Genomic DNA, 25,680 nt, shown 5'->3' on the forward strand with positions numbered 1-25,680 from the left:
GTCGTGTTATCACGATCAGACCATCTAGCCACACCACCAACAAAAAGACAAACACCCAGAGTTTAAATAAATACTATTTATTGAAAATATTGCAGGTAGTCAATCTAAAACAGACTTTATTGACAACATAAAACGAGACCGACCGCTCGAACTGCGACGGGTGCAGTTTAGGACCCAAAAGCAGCACTCTGGAAAGCTGGACCGTAGTAATGACTTTTATTAACCCACGGGCAAACAGGAACTTAGGCAGACCAGGAAACACAGATAATAGTCCGTTCTTCTGGGCCCGCACAAAGTCTATGGGTTGCAGGCTCGGGGAGTGGGACGAGCAGTAGCGAAGTCGGGGCCGGGCGGAGAAGTCTAAACCAGGCGAGCAGACAGGAACCAGAGATGCTGAGGCAGAAGTCGTAGTCAGGGGCAGAAAGCAGGTAGGTTGTCCGGGGAACAGGCAAGGCAGGCAGAACGAAGACAGGCAGGGTCGGTAACGGGTAATCCGGCAGGGAAACAACGCTGGAAAGTCTTGCATGAGAGCAGAAGAACAATCTGGCACCGAGTGAGTGTGAGGCTGGAGAATATATACACTGGTAGGTGAGCTGATTGATGAGTGAGGGCAGGTGTGTGATCCGTGACTGAGAGCAGGTGTGTGATCAGAGGGTGTGATGTGAGCAGGGTAGTGGAAAAGTACTGGGACAGGAGGGAACTGAAGAAAAGGGGCTGTGACACGAACGACCAATTACTGTGTTTTAAACTAGCGCGTGCATTGAAAGGGATCCACAGCCGCATGACACGTGATACAAATGTTGCTGATTTGTTAACGTTGTGCATAGATCTTCTTCATCTTTTCAACTCGGTATTATCACCTATGGTCAGAGGTAGAGCAGGAAAGCTCCGTTGATTTCACCTCACAGGGAAATGGATCGATTTTAGGATTTTGTTCTCACCCCTTCATTTGTCGCTGCGGAAGCAAAAGCAGCCGAGGAAGCTGGAGTGAACGTGGTGGTGGTGGTCCGGCCTGGAAACATGGAGCTGACCGATGATGAGAGAGCTCATTACAAACTCATTACGTCCTTTAACCAACTTAAACCGACGGGACCTGTTTAACGTGGAGACCGCAGCGAGACTGGGAGGACTCTTCTAACTTGATCTCACAGTGACCCGTTCCATTTCTCTTTTGTCCATGTCCTCTGCGCTCCTTTATGTAACTCTCTTGTCCTAGAGCATTCGGGTGTAATGTGACAGATGGAAGGATTTACAACGTAGGTTTGTTTCATTATTGTCATTAAGTTAATGCATTTTTTAGATTATTTTGCTTCACTCCCACCATTTAGTTGCATAACTGAAAGAAGGAAAAGAGAACAGATTGATCTATTTTGGTTTGATAACCTGCATTATTTGCCCGTCATTCTTCTCTCTTTCTAAGAATGTTGGATTTGCACTGCTATTCCCCATTCTTCTACACAAAAACCTTCCTTTGTTTAAGGCTCAAACCGTAACATCAACTGTGTTTTAAAATATTTAAACAGATAAGAAAGAGTTTTCTCATTTGTGGAGAATAGAGTTTTCTGTTGTGGGAGACTGCAGCAAAAAACGCTTCCATAATGCAACTGATGGGTAGAACACAAGCAAAATGATCAGCACTGTTAGTCGGTGTTGATATGAGGACAAATGAGAAGGTCCTGGCTGTTTATATAGTGCCAGCATCTTTTTAAAAAATAAAATAAAAAAAATCTAAATAGAAACCACCTGTTTTCAAATGTACGCATGTGTGTCATATAGACACAGTATATTAATGGACATTGGCGTGGTTGGACGTGGAAAATGGGCTCATTGTAGAGATGCTTGTGTTTATAGTATCTAGAAGTGGGTGGTAAAGTTAGTTGTGAGGTTTTTTTAGAGAGAGGAAACCTAACACTGTATTTGTGTCAGTTTACATGAGATTTGGTGAAATTTCATAGAAATAGTGAAGAGTTAAAGATGGAGCTTCTTTGTTTTCTGGTACATGGCAGCAAATAAAATAGTCGACACTTTTTCCATAAAAAAGAGTTGTATGCTATGTTTCTGTTGCAAGGCTGGGTTTAATGCTGTAAAATCCTTCAGCTGAAACCTTTATTTATTGTAAATCAGATCACAACTCCACCACCTTGGAACCTGAGACATAAAGACTATTGCTGGCTGGGTCAACAGCTGGTCACCTTGGTTGATGGACAGGTGTCTGTGCACGTCGTTTCAAAGCGACTGTGTCGGAACTCGACTGCAAATGTGCCATAAAAGAGGAACATGAACATCACCAGAGCCCACTCCAACGGAACCGCAGACGTGCAGTCGCCCTGAACTTCCTTGACCGTAACTGCATCATGAGTTCAGGTTGAAACAGTTGAAACAGGTTGTGGATATGACGTTTCCTTTGTTTTTAAAAAAAATGCAACATCATCAATGATCACTGCGTATTTGACTTTAATCACATGATTGTCACGTGATTAAAAAAAATAGCTGATTAGATGATATTCAGAGTTTCTGACACGCAATGTTTCCATGACAACAAGAGGATACAGAGCACCATGCAGATGGTTATGACTCCGGAAAGCAACGCACGGATGATGCCGATCTTCATCCCTTCATTCTTGATGTCTATCTTTATGGTGATCCAGGTCTCCAGCCAGCAGGCCACCGATCCCACCACAAACAACAGCCAGGCACCGATGTTGTGTACGGTTGGTTCAGCGGAATACTAAAAACCAGGAAGTCATTATTTGATACAGTCATAAAGGGTAAATGTCAGTTGTCTGCACTGTTTACCTGGAAGTTTCCCGCAAGTGTAATTCCAAAGCAGTTAATGCAATTGGCCACCAGAGCGCTGACGTTCAGCCAGACTTCCTTTAATCTGGGTTTCACCTGGAAGAATCTGTAGCAGAAGAGAACGACTCCTGCAAAGGAGAGGAAAAGACAGTCGAAGTGCCGGATATCCAGTTGAAATAGCTGACTCGGTCTCACCTCCGTATCCTGCCAGGTTCATGACCTGACTGAAGATGCAGCTGGCAGGTGGAAAATTACCTGCCATGCTGAATACAGAGAATAGTGTCACTGACATTATTGAAGGACCCATTCTGTCATTTAATCACTTCTTACCTAATATAGGGGGGCAGGAAGGATTCACTCTGGCAGCTGACATGAGTTCACGCAGCATTAGATCAGTCTGGATCATGTTGAATGTGCGCTTGTTTATTTCTCACCTGTAGGTTGAACCCAACGGTGGAATCTGCTCATCAATAATGGCCATAAAATAACTGTTAAAACAAACAGAAAAGAAAACGTGTTTATGGAATGACAACTGTCAACTGTCGTGAACCCCCCCCCCCCCCCCATGCCTCTTCTTCAAGTCTTTTTTTAAATGGCTGCGCTGGGAAGCCTCAGAACTGCTGTTACCAAACTTTAGAGTGAAATGTTCCTTTAAGGCGATAGCAGGAGAAGTGCTCAGGACTCACACCAGCCACAGTCCTGTGACAACAGATCCTGAGTAGAGGATGGGCATGGCAGCCCACGAACTGCAGCTGGACATCTCCCCTCTCCTGACACCCTGCATGGCTGAAAGTTAGAAATAATATGTGTATGTAGCCTTTTTCAAGAGTCAAGCATGTCTCACTGAACGTTGTGACGAAGAATTCTGAATAAAAGACAGTAAAACAAGAGAGGCTGGTTATTCTTCCTTAGTTTTATTTGAATTATTTGGGACGTGTCTTTTAAGGGATAGAACAACTGGAAAACAACCCCCCCCCCCACCCAAGTCTGCATTAGCACTGGTTGCTATGGTGATTTGAGATCCCTGTGGCACAACCTCAATCAATTCTTTGACAACATTGTACAATCATCAAATCCTTCTGCCGAGACCCCCCATTGCTGATAAATATCATCTACTCACTCAATTATGCTCAGCGATGGAAGAGAAGGTCGCTGTCGCCAGTCTTTAATCTTCCTTCCAAACAACAAGGGTCTGGTTACTTTAGCCTGAGCTGAGTTTGACAAATATCCACTTTGGGTGTGACTCCCCATCAAGATAAACATAAACACACAAGCTCCTGCTTGTTTGTGTCGAGAAACCGGATTCGTGTTGAAACGCCTCTAAAACACTAAAAGTAAAAAGTGATATTTGTTCAACCCGTCTGTACTTTAGGAGTCGTGCTATCACGATCAGACCATCTAGCCACACCAACAACAAAAAGACAAACACCCACAGTTTAAATAAATACTATTTATTGAAAATATTGCAGGTAGTCAATCTAAAACAGACTTTATTGACAACATAAAACGAGACCGACCGCTCGAACTGTGACGGGTGCAGTTTAGGACCCAAAAGCAGCACTCTGGAAAGCTGGACCGTAGTAATGACTTTTATTAACCCACGGGCAAACAGGAACTTAGGCAGACCAGGAAACACAGATAATAGTCCGTTCTTCTGGGCCCGCACAAAGTCTATGGGTTGCAGGCTCGGGGAGTGGGACGAGCAGTAGCGAAGTCGGGGCCGGGCGAGAAGTCTAAACCAGGCGAGCAGACAGGAACCAGAGATGCTGAGGCAGAAGTCGTAGTCAGGGGCAGAAAGCAGGTAGGTTGTCCGGGGAACAGGCAAGGCAGGCAGAACGAAGACAGGCAGGGTCGGTAACAGGTAATCCGGCAGGGAAACAACGCTGGAAAGTCTCGCATGAGAGCAGAAGAACAATCTGGCACCGAGTGAGTGTGAGGCTGGAGAATATATACACTGGTAGGTGAGCTGATTGATGAGTGAGGGCAGGTGTGTGATCAGAGGGTGTGATGTGAGCAGGGTAGTGGAAAAGTACTGGGACAGGAGGGAACTGAAGAAAAGGGGCTGTGACATGAACGACCAATTACTGTGTATTTTAAACTAGCGCGTGCATTGAAAGGGATCCACAGCCGCATGACACGTGATACAAATGTTGCTGATTTGTTAACGTTGTGCATAGATCTTCTTCATCTTTTCAACTCACTATTATCACCTATGGTCAGAGGTAGAGCAGGAAAGCTCCGTTGATTTCACCTCACAGGGAAATGGATCGATTTTAGGATTTTGTTCTCACCCCTTCATTTGTCGCTGCGGAAGCAAAAGCAGCCGAGGAAGCTGGAGTGAACGTGGTGGTGGTGGTCCGGCCTGGAAACATGGAGCTGACCGATGATGAGAGAGCTCATTACAAACTCTTTACGTCCTTTAACCAACTTAAACCGAAGGGACCTGTTTAACGTGGAGACCGCAGCGAGACTGGGAGGACTCTTCTAACTTGATCTCACAGTGACCCGTTCCTTTTCTCTTTTGTCCATGTCCTCTGCGCTCCTTTATGTAACTCTCTTGTCCTAGAGCATTCGGGTGTAATGTGACAGATGGAAGGATTTACAACTTAGGTTTGTTTCATTATTGTCATTAAGTTAATGCATTTTTTAGATTATTTTGCTTCACTCCCACCATTTAGTTGCATAACTGAAAGAAGGAAAAGAGAACAGATTGATCTATTTTGGTTTGATAACCTGCATTATTTGCCCGTCATTCTTCTCTCTTTCTAAGAATGTTGGATTTGCACTGCTATTCCCCATTCTTCTACACAAAAACCTTCCTTTGTTTAAGGCTCAAACCGTAACATCAACTGTGTTTTAAAATATTTAAACAGATAAGAAAGAGTTTTCTCATTTGTGGAGAATAGAGTTTTCTGTTGTTGTGGGAGACTGCAGCAAAAAACGCTTCCATAATGCAACTGATGGGTAGAACACAAGCAAAATGATCAGCACTGTTAGTCGGTGTTGATGATGAGGACAAATGAGAAGGTCCTGGCTGTTTATATAGTGCCAGCATCTTTTTAAAAAATAAAATAAAAAAAATCTAAATAGAAACAACTTGTTTTCAAATGTACGCATGTGTGTCATATAGACACAGTATATTAATGGACATTGGCGTGGTTGGACGTGGAAAATGGGCTCATAGTAGAGATGCTTGTGTTTATAGTATCTAGAAGTGGGTGGTAAAGTTAGTTGTGAGGTTTTTTTAGAGAGAGGAAACCTAACACTGTATTTGTGTCAATTTACATGAGATTTGGTGAAATTTCATAGAAATAGTGAAGAGTTAAAGACGGAGCTTCTTTGTTTTCTGGTACATGGCAGCAAATAAAATAGTCAACACTTTTTCCTTAAAAAAGAGTTGTATGCTATGTTTCTGTTGCAAGGCTGGGTTTAATGCTGTAAAATCCTTCAGCTGAAACCTTTATTTATTGTAAATCAGATCACAACTGCATCACCTTGGAACCTGAGACATAAAGACTATTGCTGGCTGGGTCAACAGCTGGTCACCTTGGTTGATGGACAGGTGTCTGTGCACGTCGTTTCAAAGCGACTGTGTCGGAACTCGACTGCAAATGTGCCATAAAAGAGGAACATGAACATCACCAGAGCCCACTCCAACGGAACCGCAGACGTGCAGTCGCCCTGAAAGACCAGGACCGTAACTGCATCATGAGTTCAGGTTGAAACAGTTGAAACAGGTTGTGGATATGACGTTTCCTTTGTTTTTAAAAAAAATGCAACATCATCAATGATCACTGCGTATTTGACTTTAATCACATGATTGTCACGTGATTAAAAAAAATAGCTGATTAGATGATATTCAGAGTTTCTGACACGCAATGTTTCCATGACAACAAGAGGATACAGAGCACCATGCAGATGGTTATGACTCCGGAAAGCAACGCACGGATGATGCCGATCTTCATCCCTTCATTCTTGATGTCTATCTTTATGGTGATCCAGGTCTCCAGCCAGCAGGCCACCGATCCCACCACAAACATCAGCCAGGCACCGATGTTGTGTATGGTTGGATCAGCGGAATACTAAAAACCAGGAAGTCATTATTTGATACACAGTCATAAAGGGTAAATGTCAGTTGTCTGCACTGTTTACCTGGAAGTTTCCCGCAAGCGTCATTCCAAAGCAGCTAATGCAATTGGCCACCAGAGCGCTGACGTTCAGCCAGACTTCCTTTAATCTGGGTTTCACCTGGATGAATCTGTAGCAGAAGAGAATGACTCCTGCAAAGGAGAGGAAAAGACAGTCGAAGTGCTGGATATCCAGTTGAAATAGCTGACTCGGTCTCACCTCCGTATCCTGCCAGGTTCATGACCTGACTGAAGATGCAGCTGGCAGGTGGATAATTACCTGCCATGCTGAATACAGAGAATAGTGTCACTGACATTATTGAAGGACCCATTCTGTCATTTAATCACTTCTTACCTAATATAGGGGGGCTGGAAGAGGATTGATTCTGGCAGCTGACATGAGTTCACGCAGCATTAGATCAGTCTGGATCATGTTGAATGTGCACTTGTTTATTTCTCACCTGTAGGTTGAACCAAACGGTGCAATTTGCTCATCAATAATGGCCATAAAATAACTGTTAAAACAAACAGAAAAGAAAACGTGTTTATGGAATGACAACTGTCAACTGTCGTGAACCCCCCCCCCCCCCCCCCCCCCATGCCTCTTCTTCAAGTCTTTTTTTAAATGGCTGCGCTGGGAAGCCTCAGAACTGCTGTTACCAAACTTTAGAGTGAAATGTTCCTTTAAGGTGATAGCAGGAGAAGTGCTCAGGACTCACACCAGCCACAGTCCTGTGACAACAGATCCTGAGTAGAGGATGGGCATGGCAGCCCACGAACTGCAGCTGGACATCTCCCCTCTCCTGACACCCTGCATGGCTGAAAGTTAGAAATAATATGTGTATGTAGCCTTTTTCAAGAGTCAAGCATGTCTCACTGAACGTTGTGACGAAGAATTCTGAATAAAAGACAGTAAAACAAGAGAGGCTGGTTATTCTTCCTTAGTTTTATTTGAATTATTTGGGACGTGTCTTTTAAGGGATAGAACAACTGGAAAACACCCCCACCCACCCAATTCTGCATTAGCACTGGTTGCTATGGTGATTTGAGATCCCTGTGGCACAACCTCAATCAATTCTTTGACAACATTGTACAATAATCAAATCCTTCTGCCGAGACCCCCCATTGCTGATAAATATCATCTACTCACTCAATTATGCTCAGCGATGGAAGAGAAGGTCGCTGTCGCCAGTCTTTAATCTTCCTTCCAAACAACAAGGGTCTGGTTACTTTAGCCTGAGCTGAGTTTGACAAATATCCACTTTGGGTGTGACTCCCCCTCAAGATAAACATAAACACACAAGCTCCTGCTTGTTTGTGTCGAGAAACCGGATTCGTGTTGAAACGCCTCTAAAACACTAAAAGTAAAAAGTGATATTTGTTCAACCCGTCTGTACTTTAGGAGTCGTGTTATCACGATCAGACCATCTAGCCACACCACCAACAAAAAGACAAACACCCAGAGTTTAAATAAATACTATTTATTGAAAATATTGCAGGTAGTCAATCTAAAACAGACTTTATTGACAACATAAAACGAGACCGACCGCTCGAACGACCTATTACTGTGTTTTAAACTAGCGCGTGCATTGAAAGGGATCCACAGCCGCATGACACATGATACAAATGTTGCTGATTTGTTAACGTTGTGCATAGATCTTCTTCATCTTTTCAACTCACTATTATCACCTATGGTCAGAGGTAGAGCAGGAAAGCTCCGTTGATTTCACCTCACAGGGAAATGGATCGATTTTAGGATTTTGTTCTCACCCCGTCATTTGTCGCTGCAGAAGCAAAAGCAGCCGAGGAAGCTGGAGTGAACGTGGTGGTGGTGGTCCGGCCTGGAAACATGGAGCTGACCGATGATGAGAGAGCTCATTACAAACTCTTTACGTCCTTTAACCAACTTAAACCGAAGGGACCTGTTTAATGCGGAGACCGCAGCGAGACTGGGAGGACTCTTCTAACTTGATCTCACAGTGACCCGTTCCTTTTCTCTTTTGTCCACGTCCTCTGCGCTCCTTTATGTAACTCTCTTGTCCTAGATCAGGGGTGGGGAACCTTTTTTATATCGAGGGCCATTTCAATTTTTATAAAGTCCTCCGAGGGCCATACTATTATGAACACATACCTAGGGATGCAAAAAAAAAGACAAAAAAAGTCTATAACCACTGTGTTACTAAGTCTCATGATTACAGCATTTGAGTTTGAATTATTTATTTAGCACACATGCATATAAAATCACCAAAAAATAGAATAAAATGACAAACAAGTAAAATATGTTTTCATGATCATACATAACAATAAAAAAAGAGGTGCAGAGTTGAGGCAAGAGACCCATAAGGGCCTGTTCGAGGCCTCTACTCACAAAAACTGCAATATAACAAGATAATCAAGAAAATAAATGAAAAGAAAGAAAGATAAAGACAATAATAATAACAACTAGAAAGCACTCGGAGAGCGCAGACCTCCGCCAAGCGCAACAATTCCTGGCATATTGTGATTTCCACCATAAATATTAGTCCCACATATACTTTGACTACATATTTAGATTCCTTGACCATAAAAAACATACCGATAGCCACTGGAATCATAACAATATATGTCCTAGTTCAATAGTTATTCACGAAAACAATTCACGCTTTGAAACAATTTTACTTTGTCTGGCGCGAGCGCCTCAGCGGCGGCTACGAGGCACGTTCACGAACTCTCCTTCGGCGTGAGGTTTCAGCTTCGTGGCTATTAATTCACTCACCACAAACCTTGCACGCGTAATATTCTCTCTGTCGATACATGGTCGTGTGAAAGCTGCTTGTTGAGCTTCCAAACTCTGACGAAGAGCGTTAATTTTATCCAAACTCATCTGTCCTTGTCAATCAGTCCAGCCCACTACGTACATCACATGCTGTGTTCACTGACCCTGACTTTGACTCGGACATAACATAACCGTCTATTTCATCTCAGAAAACGGGAAAATATTTCCTCTTGTTACGAAAGAAATTTCAGGATACGAAAGGCAAAAATACGCTACCGCTGCTACTCGCAGCTCGCGGAGTTTAGCGAACGGTCCCACTGTATAAGTGCACATATAAAATATAAAAATCTTATTGCGTTGCGGGCCGGTAGAAATGGTCTCGTAGGCCGTATACGGCCCGGAGGCCGGGGGTTCCCCACCCCTGTCTTAGATTTTCCCTGCACTGACAGACCAGGAGGTGCTCCTCTTGCAACATCCGCCAGATTGGCTGTTGCAGCTCATCTGTTCAGATTTCCCAGACACATGTCATATTAACAGTTCAGAGGGACTCAAATGGAAAATGACCCTGAATGACCTTGGGAACTGCGGAGGCACTTGATCCGTCATTTTTCTTTACCTCCCAGTTTTCTGTATTTGGATGCCCCTTTGTAGCCAGGCCAGTGTTAATATGAACTTCCCAGATCCACATTTGTGAGTGTAAAATGTCATTTTGTAAACATTTTCCATTATACATTGTTCTCTCTCTACGCACACAAACACACATTGCAGTGTTTTAAAAAGTAGAACTAAAGTTTAGCCATAGAAAGTTTGTATTTCAGACTCTTTAAAATGTGTTAATTAGTTTTACCGGTGACGGGTGTCTGTTTAAATGTGCCATCCTGGTTTGTTCAACTGTAATTTTGGTGCTGGAAACTTAAAGTAAGAATTGCCAAATTGGGGTTTTGTGTGTAAATGTTTATTCAGGAACGATAATCTGAAATGTTGCTCCCAATAAATGCCTTGTTTCACACCCATGATGGTCTGTTCTCAGTCTGAATGTTATTTTCTAAACATAAAACCAGGTAGGTCTCTGTATCTGACAGGTTCCTTCTCTAAAACGCAGCAGTTACATTTCATACATTCCGACTTATTTTGAAATCAATTTGAAAAACGACTAATCTCAATCAGACTCCAGTCGAGTCTTTCACTCGTTTGCAGCTTCTCACATGCTTACTGATTTTTCCTGTAAGCATGTTGATCATGTTGTAAGCATGTTCTTTGCTGCACTTCCCCTGGACTTCCTCCACAACGTCTTCATATGCCAACAAAGCGACTACAGAAGATCTGCAGAAACCAGACATCTGACAGCAAACACTAATGGAACCATTTACCACTCCAGAAAATGTAAAACAAAAAACAACTTGGGATATTTATATAGTGTTTTCAAGGCTTCACACACGTTTCATGTGGTTAGTTATAAACTGGAATGTTGGCGCCCCCTTTAGGCAGATCACGAACTGACACTCACTAATCGGGCGCTCCATCCTGAGGTCCTGCAGGACGTTCAGGGCCTCCAGCCGTGCGTGGTGGGAAAAGTGTAACGATGTGAATGAGCTTTGAGCCTGTTTGAACGATACCGTCCTCTCCTGGAGAGACTCGAGTACAGACAGACTCCTGACTTCCTGTATCAATGCGCATCCTCGTCACACAGCGTCGATACTTGAGTCTCATATCCCTACGCGGCATCAAAATATAGAGCATTCAGGTGTAATGTGACAGATGGAAGGATTTACAACTTAGATTTGTTTCATTATTGTCATTAAGTTAATGCATTTTTTAGATTATTTTGCTTCACTCCCACCATTTAGTTGCATAACTGAAAGAAGGAGAAGAGAACAGATTGATCTATTTTGGTTTGATAACCTGCATTATTTGCCCGTCATTCTTCTCTCTTTCTAAGAATGTTGGATTTGCACTGCTATTCCCCATTCTTCTACACAAAAACCTTCCTTTGTTTAAGGCTCAAACCGTAACATCAACTGTGTTTTAAAATATTTAAACAGATAAGAAAGAGTTTTCTCATTTGTGGAGAATAGAGTTTTCTGTTGTTGTGGGAGACTGCAGCAAAAAAACGCTTCCATAATGCAACTGATGGGTAGAACACAAGCAAAATGATCAGCACTGTTAGTCGGTGTTGATATGAGGACAAATGAGAAGGTCCTGGCTGTTTATATAGTGCCAGCATCTTTTTAAAAAATAAAATAAAAAAAATCTAAATAGAAACCACCTGTTTTCAAATGTACGCATGTGTGTCATATAGACACAGTATATTAATGGACATTGGCGTGGTTGGACGTGGAAAATGGGCTCATAGTAGAGATGCTTGTGTTTATAGTATCTAGAAGTGGGTGGTAAAGTTAGTTGTGAGGTTTTTTTAGAGAGAGGAAACCTAACACTGTATTTGTGTCAATTTACATGAGATTTGGTGAAATTTCATAGAAATAGTGAAGAGTTAAAGACGGAGCTTCTTTGTTTTCTGGTACATGGCAGCAAATAAAATAGTCGACACTTTTTCCTTAAAAAAGAGTTGTATGCTATGTTTCTGTTGCAAGGCTGGGTTTAATGCTGTAAAATCCTTCAGCTGAAACCTTTATTTATTGTAAATCAGATCACAACTCCATCACCTTGGAACCTGAGACATAAAGACTATTGCTGGCTGGGCCGACAGCTGGTCACCTTGGTTGATGGACAGGTGTCTGTGCACGTCGTTTCAAAGCGACTGTGTCGGAACTCGACTGCAAATGTGCCATAAAAGAGGAAAATGAACATCACCAGAGCCCACTCCAACGGAACCGCAGACGTGCAGTCGCCCTGAGCGTCCAGGACCGTAACTGCATCATGAGTTCAGGTTGAAACAGTTGAAACAGGTTGTGGATATGACGTTTCCTTTGTTTTTAAAAAAATGCAACATCATCAATGATCACTGCGTATTTGACTTTAATCACATGATTGTCACGTGATTAAAAAAAATAGCTGATTAGATGATAATCAGAGTTTCTGACACGCAATGTTTCCATGACAACAAGAGGATACAGAGCACCATGCAGGTGGTTATGACTCCGGAAAGCAACGCACGGATGATGCCGATCTTCATCCCTTCATTCTTGATGTCTATCTTTATGGTGATCCAGGTCTCCAGCCAGCAGGCCACCGATCCCACCACAAACGACAGCCAGGCACCGATGTTGTGTATGGTTGGATCAGCGGCATACTAAAAACCAGGAAGTCATTATTTGATACACAGTCATAAAGGGTAAATGTCAGTTGTCTGCACTGTTTACCTGGAAGTTTCCCGCAAGCGTCATTCCAAAGCAGTTAATGCAATTGGCCACCAGAGCGCTGACGTTCAGCCAGACTTCCTTTAATCTGGGTTTCACCTGGAAGAATCTGTAGCAGAAGAGAACGACTCCTGCAAAGGAGAGGAAAAGACAGTCGAAGTGCCGGATATCCAGTTGAAATAGCTGACTCGGTCTCACCTCCGTATCCTGCCAGGTTCATGACCTGACCCAAGATGCAGCTGGCAGGTGGATAATTACCTGCCATGCTGAATACAGAGAATAGTGTCACTGACATTATTGAAGGACCCATTCTGTCATTTAATCACTTCTTACCTAATATAGGGGGGCTGGAAGGATTCACTCTGGCAGCTGACATGAGATCACGCAGCATTAGATCAGTCTGGATCATGTTGAATGTGCGCTTGTTTATTTCTCACCTGTAGGTTGAACCGAACGGTGCAATTTGCTCATCAATAATGGCCATAAAATAACTGTTAAAACAAACAGAAAAGAAAACGTGTTTATGGAATGACAACTGTCAACTGTCGTGAACCCCCCCCCCCCCCATGCCTCTTCTTCAAGTCTTTTTTTAAATGGCTGCGCTGGGAAGCCTCAGAACTGCTGTTACCAAACTTTAGAGTGAAATGTTCCTTTAAGGTGATAGCAGGAGAAGTGCTCAGGACTCACACCAGCCACAGTCCTGTGACAACAGATCCTGAGTAGAGGATGGGCATGGCAGCCCACGAACTGCAGCTGGACATCTCCCCTCTCCTGACACCCTGCATGGCTGAAAGTTAGAAATAATATGTGTATGTAGCCTTTTTCAAGAGTCAAGCATGTCTCACTGAACGTTGTGACGAAGAATTCTGAATAAAAGACAGTAAAACAAGAGAGGCTGGTTATTCTTCCTTAGTTTTATTTGAATTATTTGGGACGTGTCTTTTAAGGGATAGAACAACTGGAAAACAACCCCCCCCCACCCAAGTCTGCATTAGCACTGGTTGCTATGGTGATTTGAGATCCCTGTGGCACAACCTCAATCAATTCTTTGACAACATTGTACAATAACCAAATCCTTCTGCCGAGACCCCCCATTGCTGATAAATATCATCTACTCACTCAATTATGCTCAGCGATGGAAGAGAAGGTCGCTGTCGCCAGTCTTTAATCTTCCTTCCAAACAACAAGGGTCTGGTTACTTTAGCCTGAGCTGAGTTTGACAAATATCCACTTTGGGTGTGACTCCCCATCAAGATAAACATAAACACACAAGCTCCTGCTTGTTTGTGTCGAGAAACCGGATTCGTGTTGAAACGCCTCTAAAACACTAAAAGTAAAAAGTGATATTTGTTCAACCCGTCTGTACTTTAGGAGTCGTGTTATCACGATCAGACCATCTAGCCACACCACCAACAAAAAGACAAACACCCAGAGTTTAAATAAATACTATTTATTGAAAATATTGCAGGTAGTCAATCTAAAACAGACTTTATTGACAACATAAAACGAGACCGACCGCCCAGGCTGCAGCTCTCATCGATGATGGAATCAAAATCAAGTATCATCTTGCCTCTAGCTTCCTTCTGACTCACAATCATTTACCTAAAAATACCTCGAAATAAGAGATGGCCTGTGTTTGAGCATGCATACGTTCAAAATTCCATAAAAAGCAGCCTCTTTTTAAAATCATCCTCAGGATTAAGACTGAAAATAAAACAGGAACAAATAAAATCGGAGAGAGGCAGCGAACAAGCTGTGGAACTTTGGATCGACCCGCTTCTCTCGGACACAATCTTGGTCCAAAGGGTTGTGTGGCATGACACCAGTGGTGAAAGTAAGCAGGACAGAAGGGACAGACTCCTCTTCAAAGTCACAGAAGAATTGGAAAATAAAATCGTCTCACTGATCAAAAGAAATTACAATTTAGCGCCAAATTAAACGCCCCATTTAAAAATACATCGAAAACACTCACTTATTCATATGTATGTGCCCTTTATTTCTTACTTCAGAACTAAATCCTACTTATTCATAGAATTTATTGGTGATCAATAAAAACAAATGAAATGACTGAGCAGCTGTCAGCTACAGCGTGCTGCTGTAATCAGTTCATCAATCACTTCGTTAAGATTGGCTTTTACATTTGACTCCATTATGACCACAGTTATTTTTAGTGTCATACACGTAAACAGAAAAGCTCTAAAATATCCTGTTAATGATACAGGAGTAGAAAGGATTTCTTTCTGGCAGGTTCACGTTACTCCATTAGAGTACGCCATTTGAAACTTGCAGTAAGTTTAGTGGTACTTTAACGAAACTGTCTCCAACTTTTGCCTGTACAGCTTTGCAGGATCCGAATTTACTTTCACCACTTGAGTTGTGTCAAAAAAGCAAAGACATGGTTGGCACGTAAGGAACTTAAAAGCATTTGTTGTCCTGTCTGAAGCAGTCGAGTGAAATGGCTATGAACCACGCTCCGCCCTGCCTGAATGGCCTTGTGCGCCTCGTTTACACCCCGAGTTTGTTGGCCTGCGTCAGCACCACCTTCAGGACGGGCATGAACGCCGACGTCTCGCTGAAGTTGCTGCTGCTGACGATGTGGGTGTGGATGTTGAGGCCCTCTGTGTAGCACCTGGTCTCTATGCTCCTGGCCATGTTGTGTAGGCCTCCTACAATGGCAGGAGAGAGCTGTAGAGAAGAAGAGCACAGGAGACTGGTGAGCACACCGGATGGTGATTGTAGAGGCAGGAAGCAAACCCTGGACTCTCACCGTCTGCTCTCTGAGTTTGTCGTAAAGAGCCTCCAGACGCTTGTTGGCGTCGTCAAGTTTCCTCCTTGTTTGCTGTTAAAAAGAAACAGAAAGTCTACATTTCTATTCGGTTTTGCGGAGATCAAGTGAGCTGCTGTCTGTACGATTGACTCACAGGGTCGGTGGCTACAGCCAGACACTTCTGGATCAGCCCCTCAAAGGTGGTCTTCAGGACTACGTGCTCATCGGGGATGGGCTTCTTCATAATTTTCTCAGTTGGGATCGACTGTAGAGGCTAAACAACACAGCAAACGTATGAGGCGTGAGGCTGCCACATTTGACTTTTGTCGTGATTGTTGGGTACAGTCGTTACGTTGAGGCTGCTGTGATTTTAAGATTTTAAAAGCAACTAAGCAACAGTGGCTTATTTGCACAATCATCTCTGGCAGAACATGGTTGTGTCTCCCATTCCCATGGGGTGAATTTGTTTTAGCTGCTTACTCTTGCAATGATTTTTTACATGAGCTCATGGTGGAAGGATAACCAGATGGGTGTTATTAAGAGCATAAAGTTTGATTTGTGGTTTGCATATTAAAAGGCGGTCAGAGTTCCCCACCTGTATGACATCACCGGTTGGTGCTCCGGGTGCACCCTCCACACTGGTGTTGGGCATCACTTGATTGACGGCTGGGGGGGCGAACTGCTGCTGGTGCATGCCAGAGTAGGGCACCTGGGCCCCGTGTTGTCCCTGGACCATGGCCTGAGGGGCCCCGGAGGACACTGGCTGGGCTTGAGGGTCAGCGCCCAGCGGAGCCATGATGGGTGCAGTGATGGGTGCAGGAGGGGTGTAGTTCTCCAGGACCGGCTGAGTGAGGACACAGTTCATTGAATGCATCACGTACGTGTCGTTTTGTGGCCGTTACTACTTTTTGCCAGCCAAACTTACCTTTTTCTTTGATGCCCTCATCAGTGCTGGAGGGTCATTCCAGCCATTCTGGGGCCCTATGTGAAAAAAAATCTACATCATTCTATATCACATTATCAAACAAGAAGCAAGGCATGTTTTATTGATTATGATCAAATCACATCCAGAGATAGCCAGGAAGAATGTTCATATACTGAACAGGAAGCTACAGCTATTAGCGTTGCCCAGTATTTAGGTAAAAACAGGAGAAAAACCCAGTTTATCTATTTAAGCCTTAAAATATCAATCCTCCTAAAGCCTATAGAAGCAGTAGGTCTATGAAGCAAAGCTAACAGGCTGCTGCTTCCATCTCTTAACCATTAAAGTCCATTTCAGTCCAACAGGTATTAAACATTTTAAAACCAACCTAAGCCCACAACAACCTTAACTGGAGCCTCAGATTCCTCCCAGTTTCAGTGATAGTGATAGAGTTTGTGAAGAGGATGATCAGAATCATGCAGACCTGTTCGCTGAGAGGCGGGAATCAGCCCGGGTTGTGAGTCATGCAGACTACCTGAGACTCCACTCGGTGGAGGAGGCGGCATGTATGACACAGGAGATCCTGGACCGCCGTGCTGGAAAGATGCCCCACAGGACGAAGGAGGAGAAAAAGAGGAGGATGCGGATGGGAAGAAAGGAGGATGGGAGGGAGCAGAGGAGGAAAGGCACTGGCTGTTGGGAGGCTGTCCGGGATAAACCGGAGATGTTTGCTGAGGTGAGGTGGGCTGAGTGTAGTGAGAAAGAAAGCCAGGGGGCTCCGCTGGAGGAAGAGGAGGAGGACCAGCGGAGTACTGGAGAGGCTGATAGACAGACACTCCCCCAGCTCCAGGTTGGTACTGGCTGACCTGGGGGTAGACTGGGAGTCACACAGGATGACAGAGAGCTGTTAAAGACTCAATGAAACGGCATCATGCAACAGTTCAGACGTGAAACTCTGACATATGACAGTGCTGCTAACATGCTCACGGTCACTCTGTAGGTTATACAATACTTGACAAGCAAAGAGATTAATGAACACTGCAAGAAGCTATTCTTGTTTTGTTTGGGAAGGAGAGTAAGAGAGTACAAATGACAGAATTAAACATTTCCAAAGGAAAATGTTTGAGGTTAGAGCACTTTCTCTTTATCAATATATCGTTCTGCCAGGTGTGTCACGCAGCCTCACCGCTCCTCTGTCTTCTATGGCCACCTGCTATAATATGAAGAGGACTTACGCTGGTACTGATGGGAGATGTATGCAGGAGTGGAGGAGGCTGGAGGTGGAGCAGATGAACCCGGCGGCGGCATCCCATAGACAGGGTTTATAGGCTCTGCCTATAGAAATGAAACAAAAACAGAAAAAATACCACTGACAAACTAATAAAGCAGTTTTTATTGTCTGGCCTTCGTAAAAGATAAAGCTGGAGCGGCAGCGCTGAGCAGGGTGGACTGTTCTGAGATGAAATGGATATGCCGGGTCCTGAGGACTGCTCTCAACATCACTTTGGATCAAATAGAATTCCAACAAAAAAGGGAAAATTCAAACATATCAAGATAACTGGCGGCTTTTGGTAAAACACATCAGCTCAAACAAAATTTTCCTTCTGGATGCAAACTGCCTAGTACCATGGTTATTACGCTGCAGGGGAAGACGAAGAGGCAGGTTTGGATCAAATTCATGTAAACATGGTCATGCGAGCGCATCTGCAGAGGTGTGTGGGATGTTGCGGCGGGCGATCGTTGTACCTTGTGTTCTGGGGCGTTGCCTACTTGAAGAGGAAGTGGGACATTTGGGAGGGCTGTAGGAGTTTGGTTACTCCAGGAGGTGACAGTGGAAGCAGCCCTCACCTGAAGCACACAGAGTCAGCACATACCGATGATGGAGGGTGAGGGAAGAGGGGGGATTGGAGAGCGGGAGGTAGGTGGGGGCGTGGGTCCAACAACAAAACATTGGAGCAGAGCCAGGGTTCAAATGACAGAAACATGACAGGTCACAAAATACAATGTGTATAGGAAGGTAAACAAGTTTGCTGCCGGGAATACATTTGGGATTCCGTGTGTGATTTCAACCCTGGCTTGTAATGGAAATCCAACCAGTGAAATGACTACGAGACAAGAGCAGATCACTCTTCACCAGGTACACGTGGAGATGGGGTTAGTCTATATGTCTGTTCCAAAGTCCCATAAAACCTCAAAAATGAATCTGTATGAATCCCAATAAAAACCGAGTAAGCACGGGTTTCGTACAGATCCACATCAAACCATGAAAAGCATAAATTTAGCGTACGTACAGGCTGATAATACTGTGGATGTGCTGGCGCAGAGGCCGCAGGAGTAGGGACGGGTACAGGAGCTGGAGCGGCTGGTCGAGGCACCATGGCGGGTTGGATCGGGGTGAACGAGTGCTGGGGCAGAGGCTGAGCTGTGGCGGGCTGCGCTTTACGAACATGTGTTGAAGCTGATGGAGCAGCCGCCTGCTGCCCCAGAGCACGACTGAGACGCTCGCGAAGCTGCTGTATGGCAACCTGCAGGGTCCACAAGAGAAAGTAATTAAATTGATGTGTTCTCCCCGGTTAAATGACGCAACTTGGACAAAAACAATCAATGAAAAGGGCGTCACAAATACAATTAACCCTTTTTTAATGGCTGGGCTTTAAATATAATATCTAGCCAGGCCTGAAGTGTAACCTACCTGGTTGGTGTTGTCAGGTAGGTACTTGATGGCTGTGGACAGACTGCCCTGAGAGGCCAGCAGGTTAGCATACTGGCTCATCTTCTCTGCCAACAGGATGCCAATAGCAGCAGGACCAGACTTCTGGGTCACCTCTACAGCCCGCTGCAGCACCACCACCTTCTCCACCAGGTCCTGAGTGATAAATGAAACCCACATTATGGCCTTGACAGACATTTCCTTCATGCTCTACAACTCTAGGTATCACAGTTCCATTTAAAATTGGCTTAAATGTTGCTAAAGGAACAGTTTCAGGCACATAGCTAGGAGTATGTAGATCTACCTGAAGGGACAGGGGACAGTGTCCATCCTGGGCTCTGCTCCAACAGGACACAAGTTTTTCTATGTTTCCTGCGCAGATGTAACACAGGCAGGCCTGGGCTCGCAGCTGGATGTTTTCTGCTGCCTCCAGTCTGCCCCCGAGAAGATCTGAAAAACACACAATCGCCACACACGTTCGTGAATGAGGGTTGATTTGAGAACATAATGGGAGCAGCGGCCTATAACCTTCAACCGACCACAGAGGGAAGAGAACTCCTCGGGCCGAGCGTATGTCATGACAGCAGCCAGAGCCTCCTTCCAGTTCTGCAGCTCACACGTCTGCAGGATGTCGTGCCAGTCTTTCATCACCACCGCGCTGATCAGCTACGGAAAAAAAAAAAAAGAATCAATAATGAAGCATTACATAAATTCCATAAAATAATATACACGTTATTACCTTGGTTATCTTGCTATGTGTTTTTGTAAAATACTTCTTCTGGGTTTTCTCTAAGAGCTCGGGTCCTCCGGCGATAGCCAGAATAATGCTGTCTGCCATCCGGTTGTCATGGAGACAGAGCTCCACGGCACCCTCAAAGTTTCCAGTGAGCAGGGCCTGTGTGATGAGTCCATCCACATCTGACAGGAGATCAAAAATGTATTTCACAACCACCAGACACTTCAAATAGTTTGGTCCTTATTACTAAATATAATATTTAATTGTAGTAATAAAAAAGCCCGTGGGAATGTGAGACTACTACCTTGACTGGTGCTGAGGCTGATGCCCGTTTCAGCTGGAGTTGGAGCTGGAGCTTCTGTGGGCTCTTTGGGGGCTGAAACAGACTCCTCTTCTACTGGTGCCGTTTTGTCCTGCGAAACCAAGGAAACCTTTCATATACAACCCTCCTCTCTTCCTCCTGTGTGAATTTGCTCTCACTATGACCCAATCTGAACTGAATAACTGAACCAAACATAGTCAAGAAAAAGATAAAAGATACCTCCTCCAAGGGGATCTCCTCCTCCTCTAACTCCTCCATTTCTTTGGGTTCATCAGAAGCATCATCCTGGAAATCTGCTGCCACCTCTGGCTCTTCAACCTCAGTGGCTTCCCTGTCGCTCTGCGGCTCAGGTGTGGCTTCTGTTAGAAGGTTTGATGCAGCAATCAGGTCAAAAGCTGCCTCAGGATTGTCGGTAGGAGGCAGGAGGCTGAGGTCCACCACAGGCTGCAGGCTGGCTGATGCAGGCAGCTCCACCTGACAGACAGGTCAGAGATACTATTACATAAAGTCTGAACCATAAAGTTGGAATTCAAACTATTTCTAGGTGATCAAATAAACAATAAAAACAAGCAAAATGATTTGTTTTTACCTGTATAGGGTCAGAAGGCTTTTCTTCTAGTGCTGCTGAGATCTGACAAATACACAACATGAATGAGGGTGACTGCAAGCACAAAAGACTCACTTCAAGTAAACTTCAACCTTAAATGTGGAGCCTACAGGATATCTCACCTTTAAGGCTAGTTCCTCCTTATTGTACCCAAGAAGTTCCAGGTACTTACTGCGGACATCGCTTTCAAAATTGGCCTGTTAACGGACACAAAAAAGCTATTTGTAGATTCACAAACAAGAAATATAGAAAATGCTGACATCTCTTCTCAGTTTCCTACCTTGAGAAAAGACCAGAGAGTCTTTTCAAACTCATTAACAGCAGCACCGATCTTTCCCTGGCAGAAGTCCACAAAGGTGCCCGTGTTCAGAGTGGCCTGCAGTTGGTCGGATCGCTTCAAAAAGTCTGTTTCCGTCACGACTTGGCTGATGTGAACCACATGTGGACCGTGCTGCTGAGGCTGCTGAGGGTTGGGCTTTGGATTCTCCAAAGAAACCAGTTTCCCACCAAACTATAAAAGAGAGAAATACCAGAAAAATATGTTTCAGACTATAGGATGAAAAAGGTTCTGCGCAAAATCTCTTAAGGACTTGAAGCTAGACTTACTCCAAAAGAGGCTGCTACTGGTCTGCGGATCCATTTAGGTGGTTTCTTCATCTGTGTGATGGTGGCTGAAGGGGCAGCTGCCTGAGGCAGCTGAAGAGGAGGTAAAGTTTGTCCAGTACCGAAGGGATCCATGTTCCCAAACGAGGTGCTAATCTGCAACAGCCACACAGGTCACATTATAAATGAAGCCAGGGCAGAGGTTAGTTGATGCCACCAAATCCAGACAGCCGATATAAAGTTCTTGAGGTGATTTCTGGCCGATGGCCAAGATGTGGCGACTTCCTCCTGCTGTACTAATGTGAAGTCATGGAATATTTGGACAGCAGGGTTAGAACTACCTAATTATGGATGACAAACACCAAATCTTCAGCTCTTCGTCATAAATTGACTAATTAAAAGTGAAATGTCAGAAAATTCCAGGCGCTATGATGACGCGGTCGTGCTTTCTGAGGTTAGTAAACCAATCAAAACGTATCAATAAAGAGTAAATTCTCCTCTGTCCCCTGTTTGAATGAGATTAGGAAAAGGGGATCAAAAGTCACCTGATCAGCATGTCTCTGGCTTTGTGCCTGGCTGCTACCTCCCATGATAGAGAAAATGTCAATGTGTCCATCGAAGCCTGCTGCCGACAGCACTGCAGGATTCCTGGGACACCACTGGATGTCGAAGCACCACTGGCTGCTGGTGGGCAGCTCGTACAGCACCTACAATGTTAGACGGGTTCACCAATACTGGAAGATCCGCACAGTCTTTCTAAGCATCAACAAATCTTTTTTACCTCCGCTGTGTTGGGATTCCAGCAAAGGATCCTGCTGTCTTTCCCACAGCTAAGGAGCAACTCAGGATCTGCCATACTCCAGGCAATGGAAAGAACGCCCCTGATGATGAACAAGTGCACATTTATGTGTTAAAACTTCATACGGATTAAAGGATACGCGTGACAAATCTACAGCATTGTTGATGTTGGGTTACCGTGTGTGATTCTCTAAAATCTTGAGAGGAGAGGTCGCAAAACGTAAATCCCACATCTGGATGACAGGCATCCGGTCGTCCTCAGAGGCCAAAATCAGCTGGGTTGCTACTTCAGGGTTCCAGGCTAACCCAGAGCAATGCATCTAGAGACACGCACCGACACACATGAGACAGCGAGCAGAGAGCCGTGGAATCGCAAAGAAAACCAACAGGCAGAATCTGAGCGAGGAGAGGACACATACCCTGTTGCTGTGGTCGCTGACTTTAATGATGAGGTCATTCTTACGCAGGTCCCAGACTGACGCTCGCCCACTGGGGTTGGCTGAGGCCAGGATGTGCTGGACTTGTCTGTTCCAGGACACGAAGCTGATGTCCTCCACGGGCTTTCAGACAAAAGTCAAACGACCACAGTTAAAAACAGCATTTGCATGCATGACACAACACAGCTGCCATTGTTAGGCACCGACTGACGAGGCCAAAACAGTAAAATGTGGGGGGTTCAATAAGATAAAAGTCAATAAAACACCTGGGTTTTTGGTCCTGGTGTCATTGGAGAGCCAAAATTATTCAAGTCCCAGATGTAGATTTCAGACTCATTCCCACCTGATGCAACCAGGTTTGTCTGCAGCAGAGGCGAAATTCAAAAATGACCACCGGGTTCATGCACTTATCAAACGAAACATGAAGAAAAAGGCTCATACTTGAAAGGGGTTGATGTCTAAGGCTCTCACAGGCCCCGTGTGCCTGTCGCTCTCAGCAATGATCACGTCACTCTCTCCAGCCATGATCTTGGCAGGGTCATAGAGGATGACGTCGCCGTTCTCACCTCCTGCGATGAGGACTCCAGATGGGTGACCGCTGTCATCCATCCCATGTGGGCCCCAGACCAGTTTGTGGTATCTGTGAGAGGAATCTGGGGGATGAGCAGTTGCACTGAAAGCAGGAGGTCAACAGGATGCTTGCTGTCAGCAGGATTAATACCTGTGGGAAGAGGTGAAGCTGCCACAAGACTTCATATCCAGACATGGTTCCGTAAAGTCCAGCTCAAAAAACTCTAAGGAGGCATTCGTGCTGAAGGAAGCGTCCAGCTGCTGAGCAGATGTTCCTGCACAATAAACAGCTGCCTTTAATGCACATCATTATAATATAAAGGATGCTACCATGGCCTAGGGGCTTGTATTTTAAAAGTATGTCGATTTAGCATCAACAGACATAAAAACAGACAAAAATAATAAAGCAAATGTTGTGAATGAAGTTCATGCAATTCCATCCAATTGTAGAGGGCGTAGCACCATAGAAACGCCAGTTTTTAAGTCTTTTTTTAAAATAACGCTACAGAGCTGTGCAGCAGCAACGATGAGGGCAGTTACATACTGCATATTCATACCTGTGGCAAGAAAGATGGGGTGGTGTTGTGCAGGACTCCAGCTCTGGATGGCGGTGCGCTTGATTTCTTTTAATTTCATCCTAGGAAAATAAATGCATTTACAGAGTGCATACAGAGAGTTTTAGCTTTGTTATTAAGCAGGATAAACACATGTGGTTATAAAACCCACAATAGTGGTGGTAAAAGTAGTAGTAGCAGGTAATTGTTGTTTTTTTAAAATGCCCTATGTCTTCCAACAGGGAGGCATTTACAATTATCAGCCACTCTTTAAATATAACACAGTTGACAGTTGAGTACAATTTTGCAACAAAAGTTCTCTCTTGAACAGTTTTAAGGAAGTGGGGTTTTTTTGGGTTAAAGTGCATTGTGTTGTACTGCCAAGAGTTCCTGCCTTTGCACCAGTTTTTCTTTTGGGGATTTATTGAAGGATTGTGGCACTTGACTACAATTGTTTAAATGGGTGCAACAAATTTAGTGGCAAAACAACAGCAGCTACATGGCCAAACAGACGGTGCCCCACACTCTACAGCGGCCTATTTGGCCGACAATTATCACAGCAGGGCAAATGCATTGGAGCTCTGCTTTGAAACGGCAATCTAATCATTTTGGAACATTCGAAAATATGAATCAGTCGGCATACACGATTAACATCTTTCATTTTGCAACCATAGAAAAACACAGCAAATACGAGCTAGCTGGTAGCAGCAAGCTAACAGCTGACTGGCCAATGAACAGCAAGGGAACCAGTGTATTTCGGGAAATGAAACATGAAAAGTGGAAAAATAACAACGGTATCAGCAGGTTGGTTGCAATCCCGTTTACTGGGACGCAAAATGAGCAGAGCGGGTCTTAAATCTGGAGGGGACAAATGATTTGTTACCCGCTAGCAGACTGTGCGATTGTGAGATAACAGGGGTAAAACAGATTGACTCCCACAAAAACATCTGACAACGTAGTACTCCAGAAAACCGTCTTACCTTGCTCTGGTTTATCCGTCTTACATAGACACACGCAAAATGGCAGCAATTGCAGTTCCCAGTTGTTGTTCCCCTTCAGGTTCTATATCAAAATTAATGCCTGCAAACCTGAAGACGAGGCTACCGGCTCCTGGCTGCGGACTCAAGATAGACTTCCACGTCCCCACTGGTCTCCATCAACGTGGCACTAGGCAACGGACTCCTCCTGCCACGAAGAAGAAACACTTCCGGGTGACGCCAGGAAGCCATGTTAGCCTAAGCTAAGCTAAATTGTTATTCTAGGTGGAACTGGCATTCATTTTATTATATAACTGTTCTTTATATTGGCCACTTTGTGCCTTGGGGTAGTAAGAACCGTTTCAGTTGCTCAAAACCATGCCGTTAACATAAACTATACAAGGAGCTCAAGACAATTAGTTTTAATACTGTTTCAATGTTCACAAGTTTTATTGAAGAACCCTTGACATTATCACAATCATTAGACTTCAAAACCTAATCCTTCTTCACCAGATACTTCTATAACCAGGGGGTATTGGTAAATTTCTTTATTAGTAAATAATTCTGACAAGTTAAGGATGACTTTAATAAATGGAATTGTATAAAACAATGGTCTAGTTACAGTGGTTTTGCTTAAACAGGGTGGTCTGGTAGTTCATTTTTGGAATAATTATCAACTCCC

At 44.3% G+C, this 25,680-nt stretch overlaps 4 protein-coding genes across 8 annotated transcripts; all 4 read right to left on the bottom strand.

Moving 5' to 3' along the window:
* Positions 1-2,012: 2,012 nt before the first annotated feature.
* On the bottom strand, positions 2,013-4,046 carry LOC130517443 (transmembrane protein 150C-like). The gene is made up of 8 exons (XM_057019327.1): positions 3,917-4,046; positions 3,483-3,582; positions 3,231-3,284; positions 3,127-3,162; positions 2,992-3,059; positions 2,797-2,924; positions 2,551-2,728; positions 2,013-2,347 (listed from the first exon to the last, which is right to left on the bottom strand). The coding sequence occupies exons 2-8, from the start codon at positions 3,578-3,580 to the stop codon at positions 2,178-2,180; spliced, it is 732 nt and encodes a 243-aa protein (XP_056875307.1). The 5' UTR covers positions 3,581-3,582; positions 3,917-4,046; the 3' UTR covers positions 2,013-2,177.
* Positions 4,047-6,240: 2,194 nt separating this feature from the next.
* Positions 6,241-7,313, bottom strand: LOC130517444 (transmembrane protein 150C-like). The gene is made up of 5 exons (XM_057019328.1): positions 7,279-7,313; positions 7,144-7,211; positions 6,949-7,076; positions 6,701-6,878; positions 6,241-6,497 (listed from the first exon to the last, which is right to left on the bottom strand). The coding sequence occupies exons 2-5, from the start codon at positions 7,208-7,210 to the stop codon at positions 6,328-6,330; spliced, it is 543 nt and encodes a 180-aa protein (XP_056875308.1). The 5' UTR covers position 7,211; positions 7,279-7,313; the 3' UTR covers positions 6,241-6,327.
* A 4,375-nt stretch (positions 7,314-11,688) lies between these two features.
* LOC130517441 (transmembrane protein 150C-like) lies at positions 11,689-14,244 on the bottom strand. Its single transcript, XM_057019325.1, has 8 exons — positions 14,115-14,244; positions 13,683-13,782; positions 13,433-13,486; positions 13,329-13,364; positions 13,194-13,261; positions 12,999-13,126; positions 12,751-12,928; positions 11,689-12,548 (listed from the first exon to the last, which is right to left on the bottom strand). The coding sequence occupies exons 2-8, from the start codon at positions 13,778-13,780 to the stop codon at positions 12,364-12,366; spliced, it is 747 nt and encodes a 248-aa protein (XP_056875305.1). The 5' UTR covers positions 13,781-13,782; positions 14,115-14,244; the 3' UTR covers positions 11,689-12,363.
* A 185-nt stretch (positions 14,245-14,429) lies between these two features.
* On the bottom strand, positions 14,430-25,206 carry sec31a (SEC31 homolog A, COPII coat complex component). Of its 5 annotated transcripts, none has more exons than XM_057018443.1 (28): positions 25,002-25,206; positions 24,025-24,104; positions 23,619-23,742; positions 23,339-23,537; positions 23,164-23,259; positions 22,880-23,020; positions 22,638-22,780; positions 22,444-22,543; positions 22,208-22,369; positions 21,666-21,818; positions 21,340-21,570; positions 21,182-21,256; positions 21,042-21,083; positions 20,672-20,926; positions 20,435-20,543; positions 20,134-20,312; positions 19,934-20,060; positions 19,699-19,844; positions 19,377-19,550; positions 18,976-19,209; positions 18,431-18,532; positions 17,920-18,019; positions 17,220-17,561; positions 16,688-16,743; positions 16,358-16,606; positions 15,917-16,036; positions 15,763-15,834; positions 14,430-15,680 (listed from the first exon to the last, which is right to left on the bottom strand). In XM_057018443.1, exons 2-28 carry the CDS (start codon positions 24,101-24,103, stop codon positions 15,501-15,503), a joined length of 3,990 nt encoding a protein of 1,329 aa, XP_056874423.1. In that variant the 5' UTR covers position 24,104; positions 25,002-25,206; the 3' UTR covers positions 14,430-15,500. The 5 variants fall into 5 exon arrangements, with proteins under 5 accessions (XP_056874423.1, XP_056874422.1, XP_056874424.1 ...); XM_057018442.1 differs by having other exon boundaries at positions 17,169-17,561; XM_057018444.1 differs by lacking the exon at positions 18,431-18,532 and having other exon boundaries at positions 17,169-17,561.
* Between the last annotated feature and the right edge of the window lie 474 nt (positions 25,207-25,680).

The sequence above is a fragment of the Takifugu flavidus genome, chromosome 20 (assembly GCF_003711565.1).
Source record: "Takifugu flavidus isolate HTHZ2018 chromosome 20, ASM371156v2, whole genome shotgun sequence".
In the NCBI taxonomy this organism is placed as follows: domain Eukaryota; kingdom Metazoa; phylum Chordata; class Actinopteri; order Tetraodontiformes; family Tetraodontidae; genus Takifugu; species Takifugu flavidus.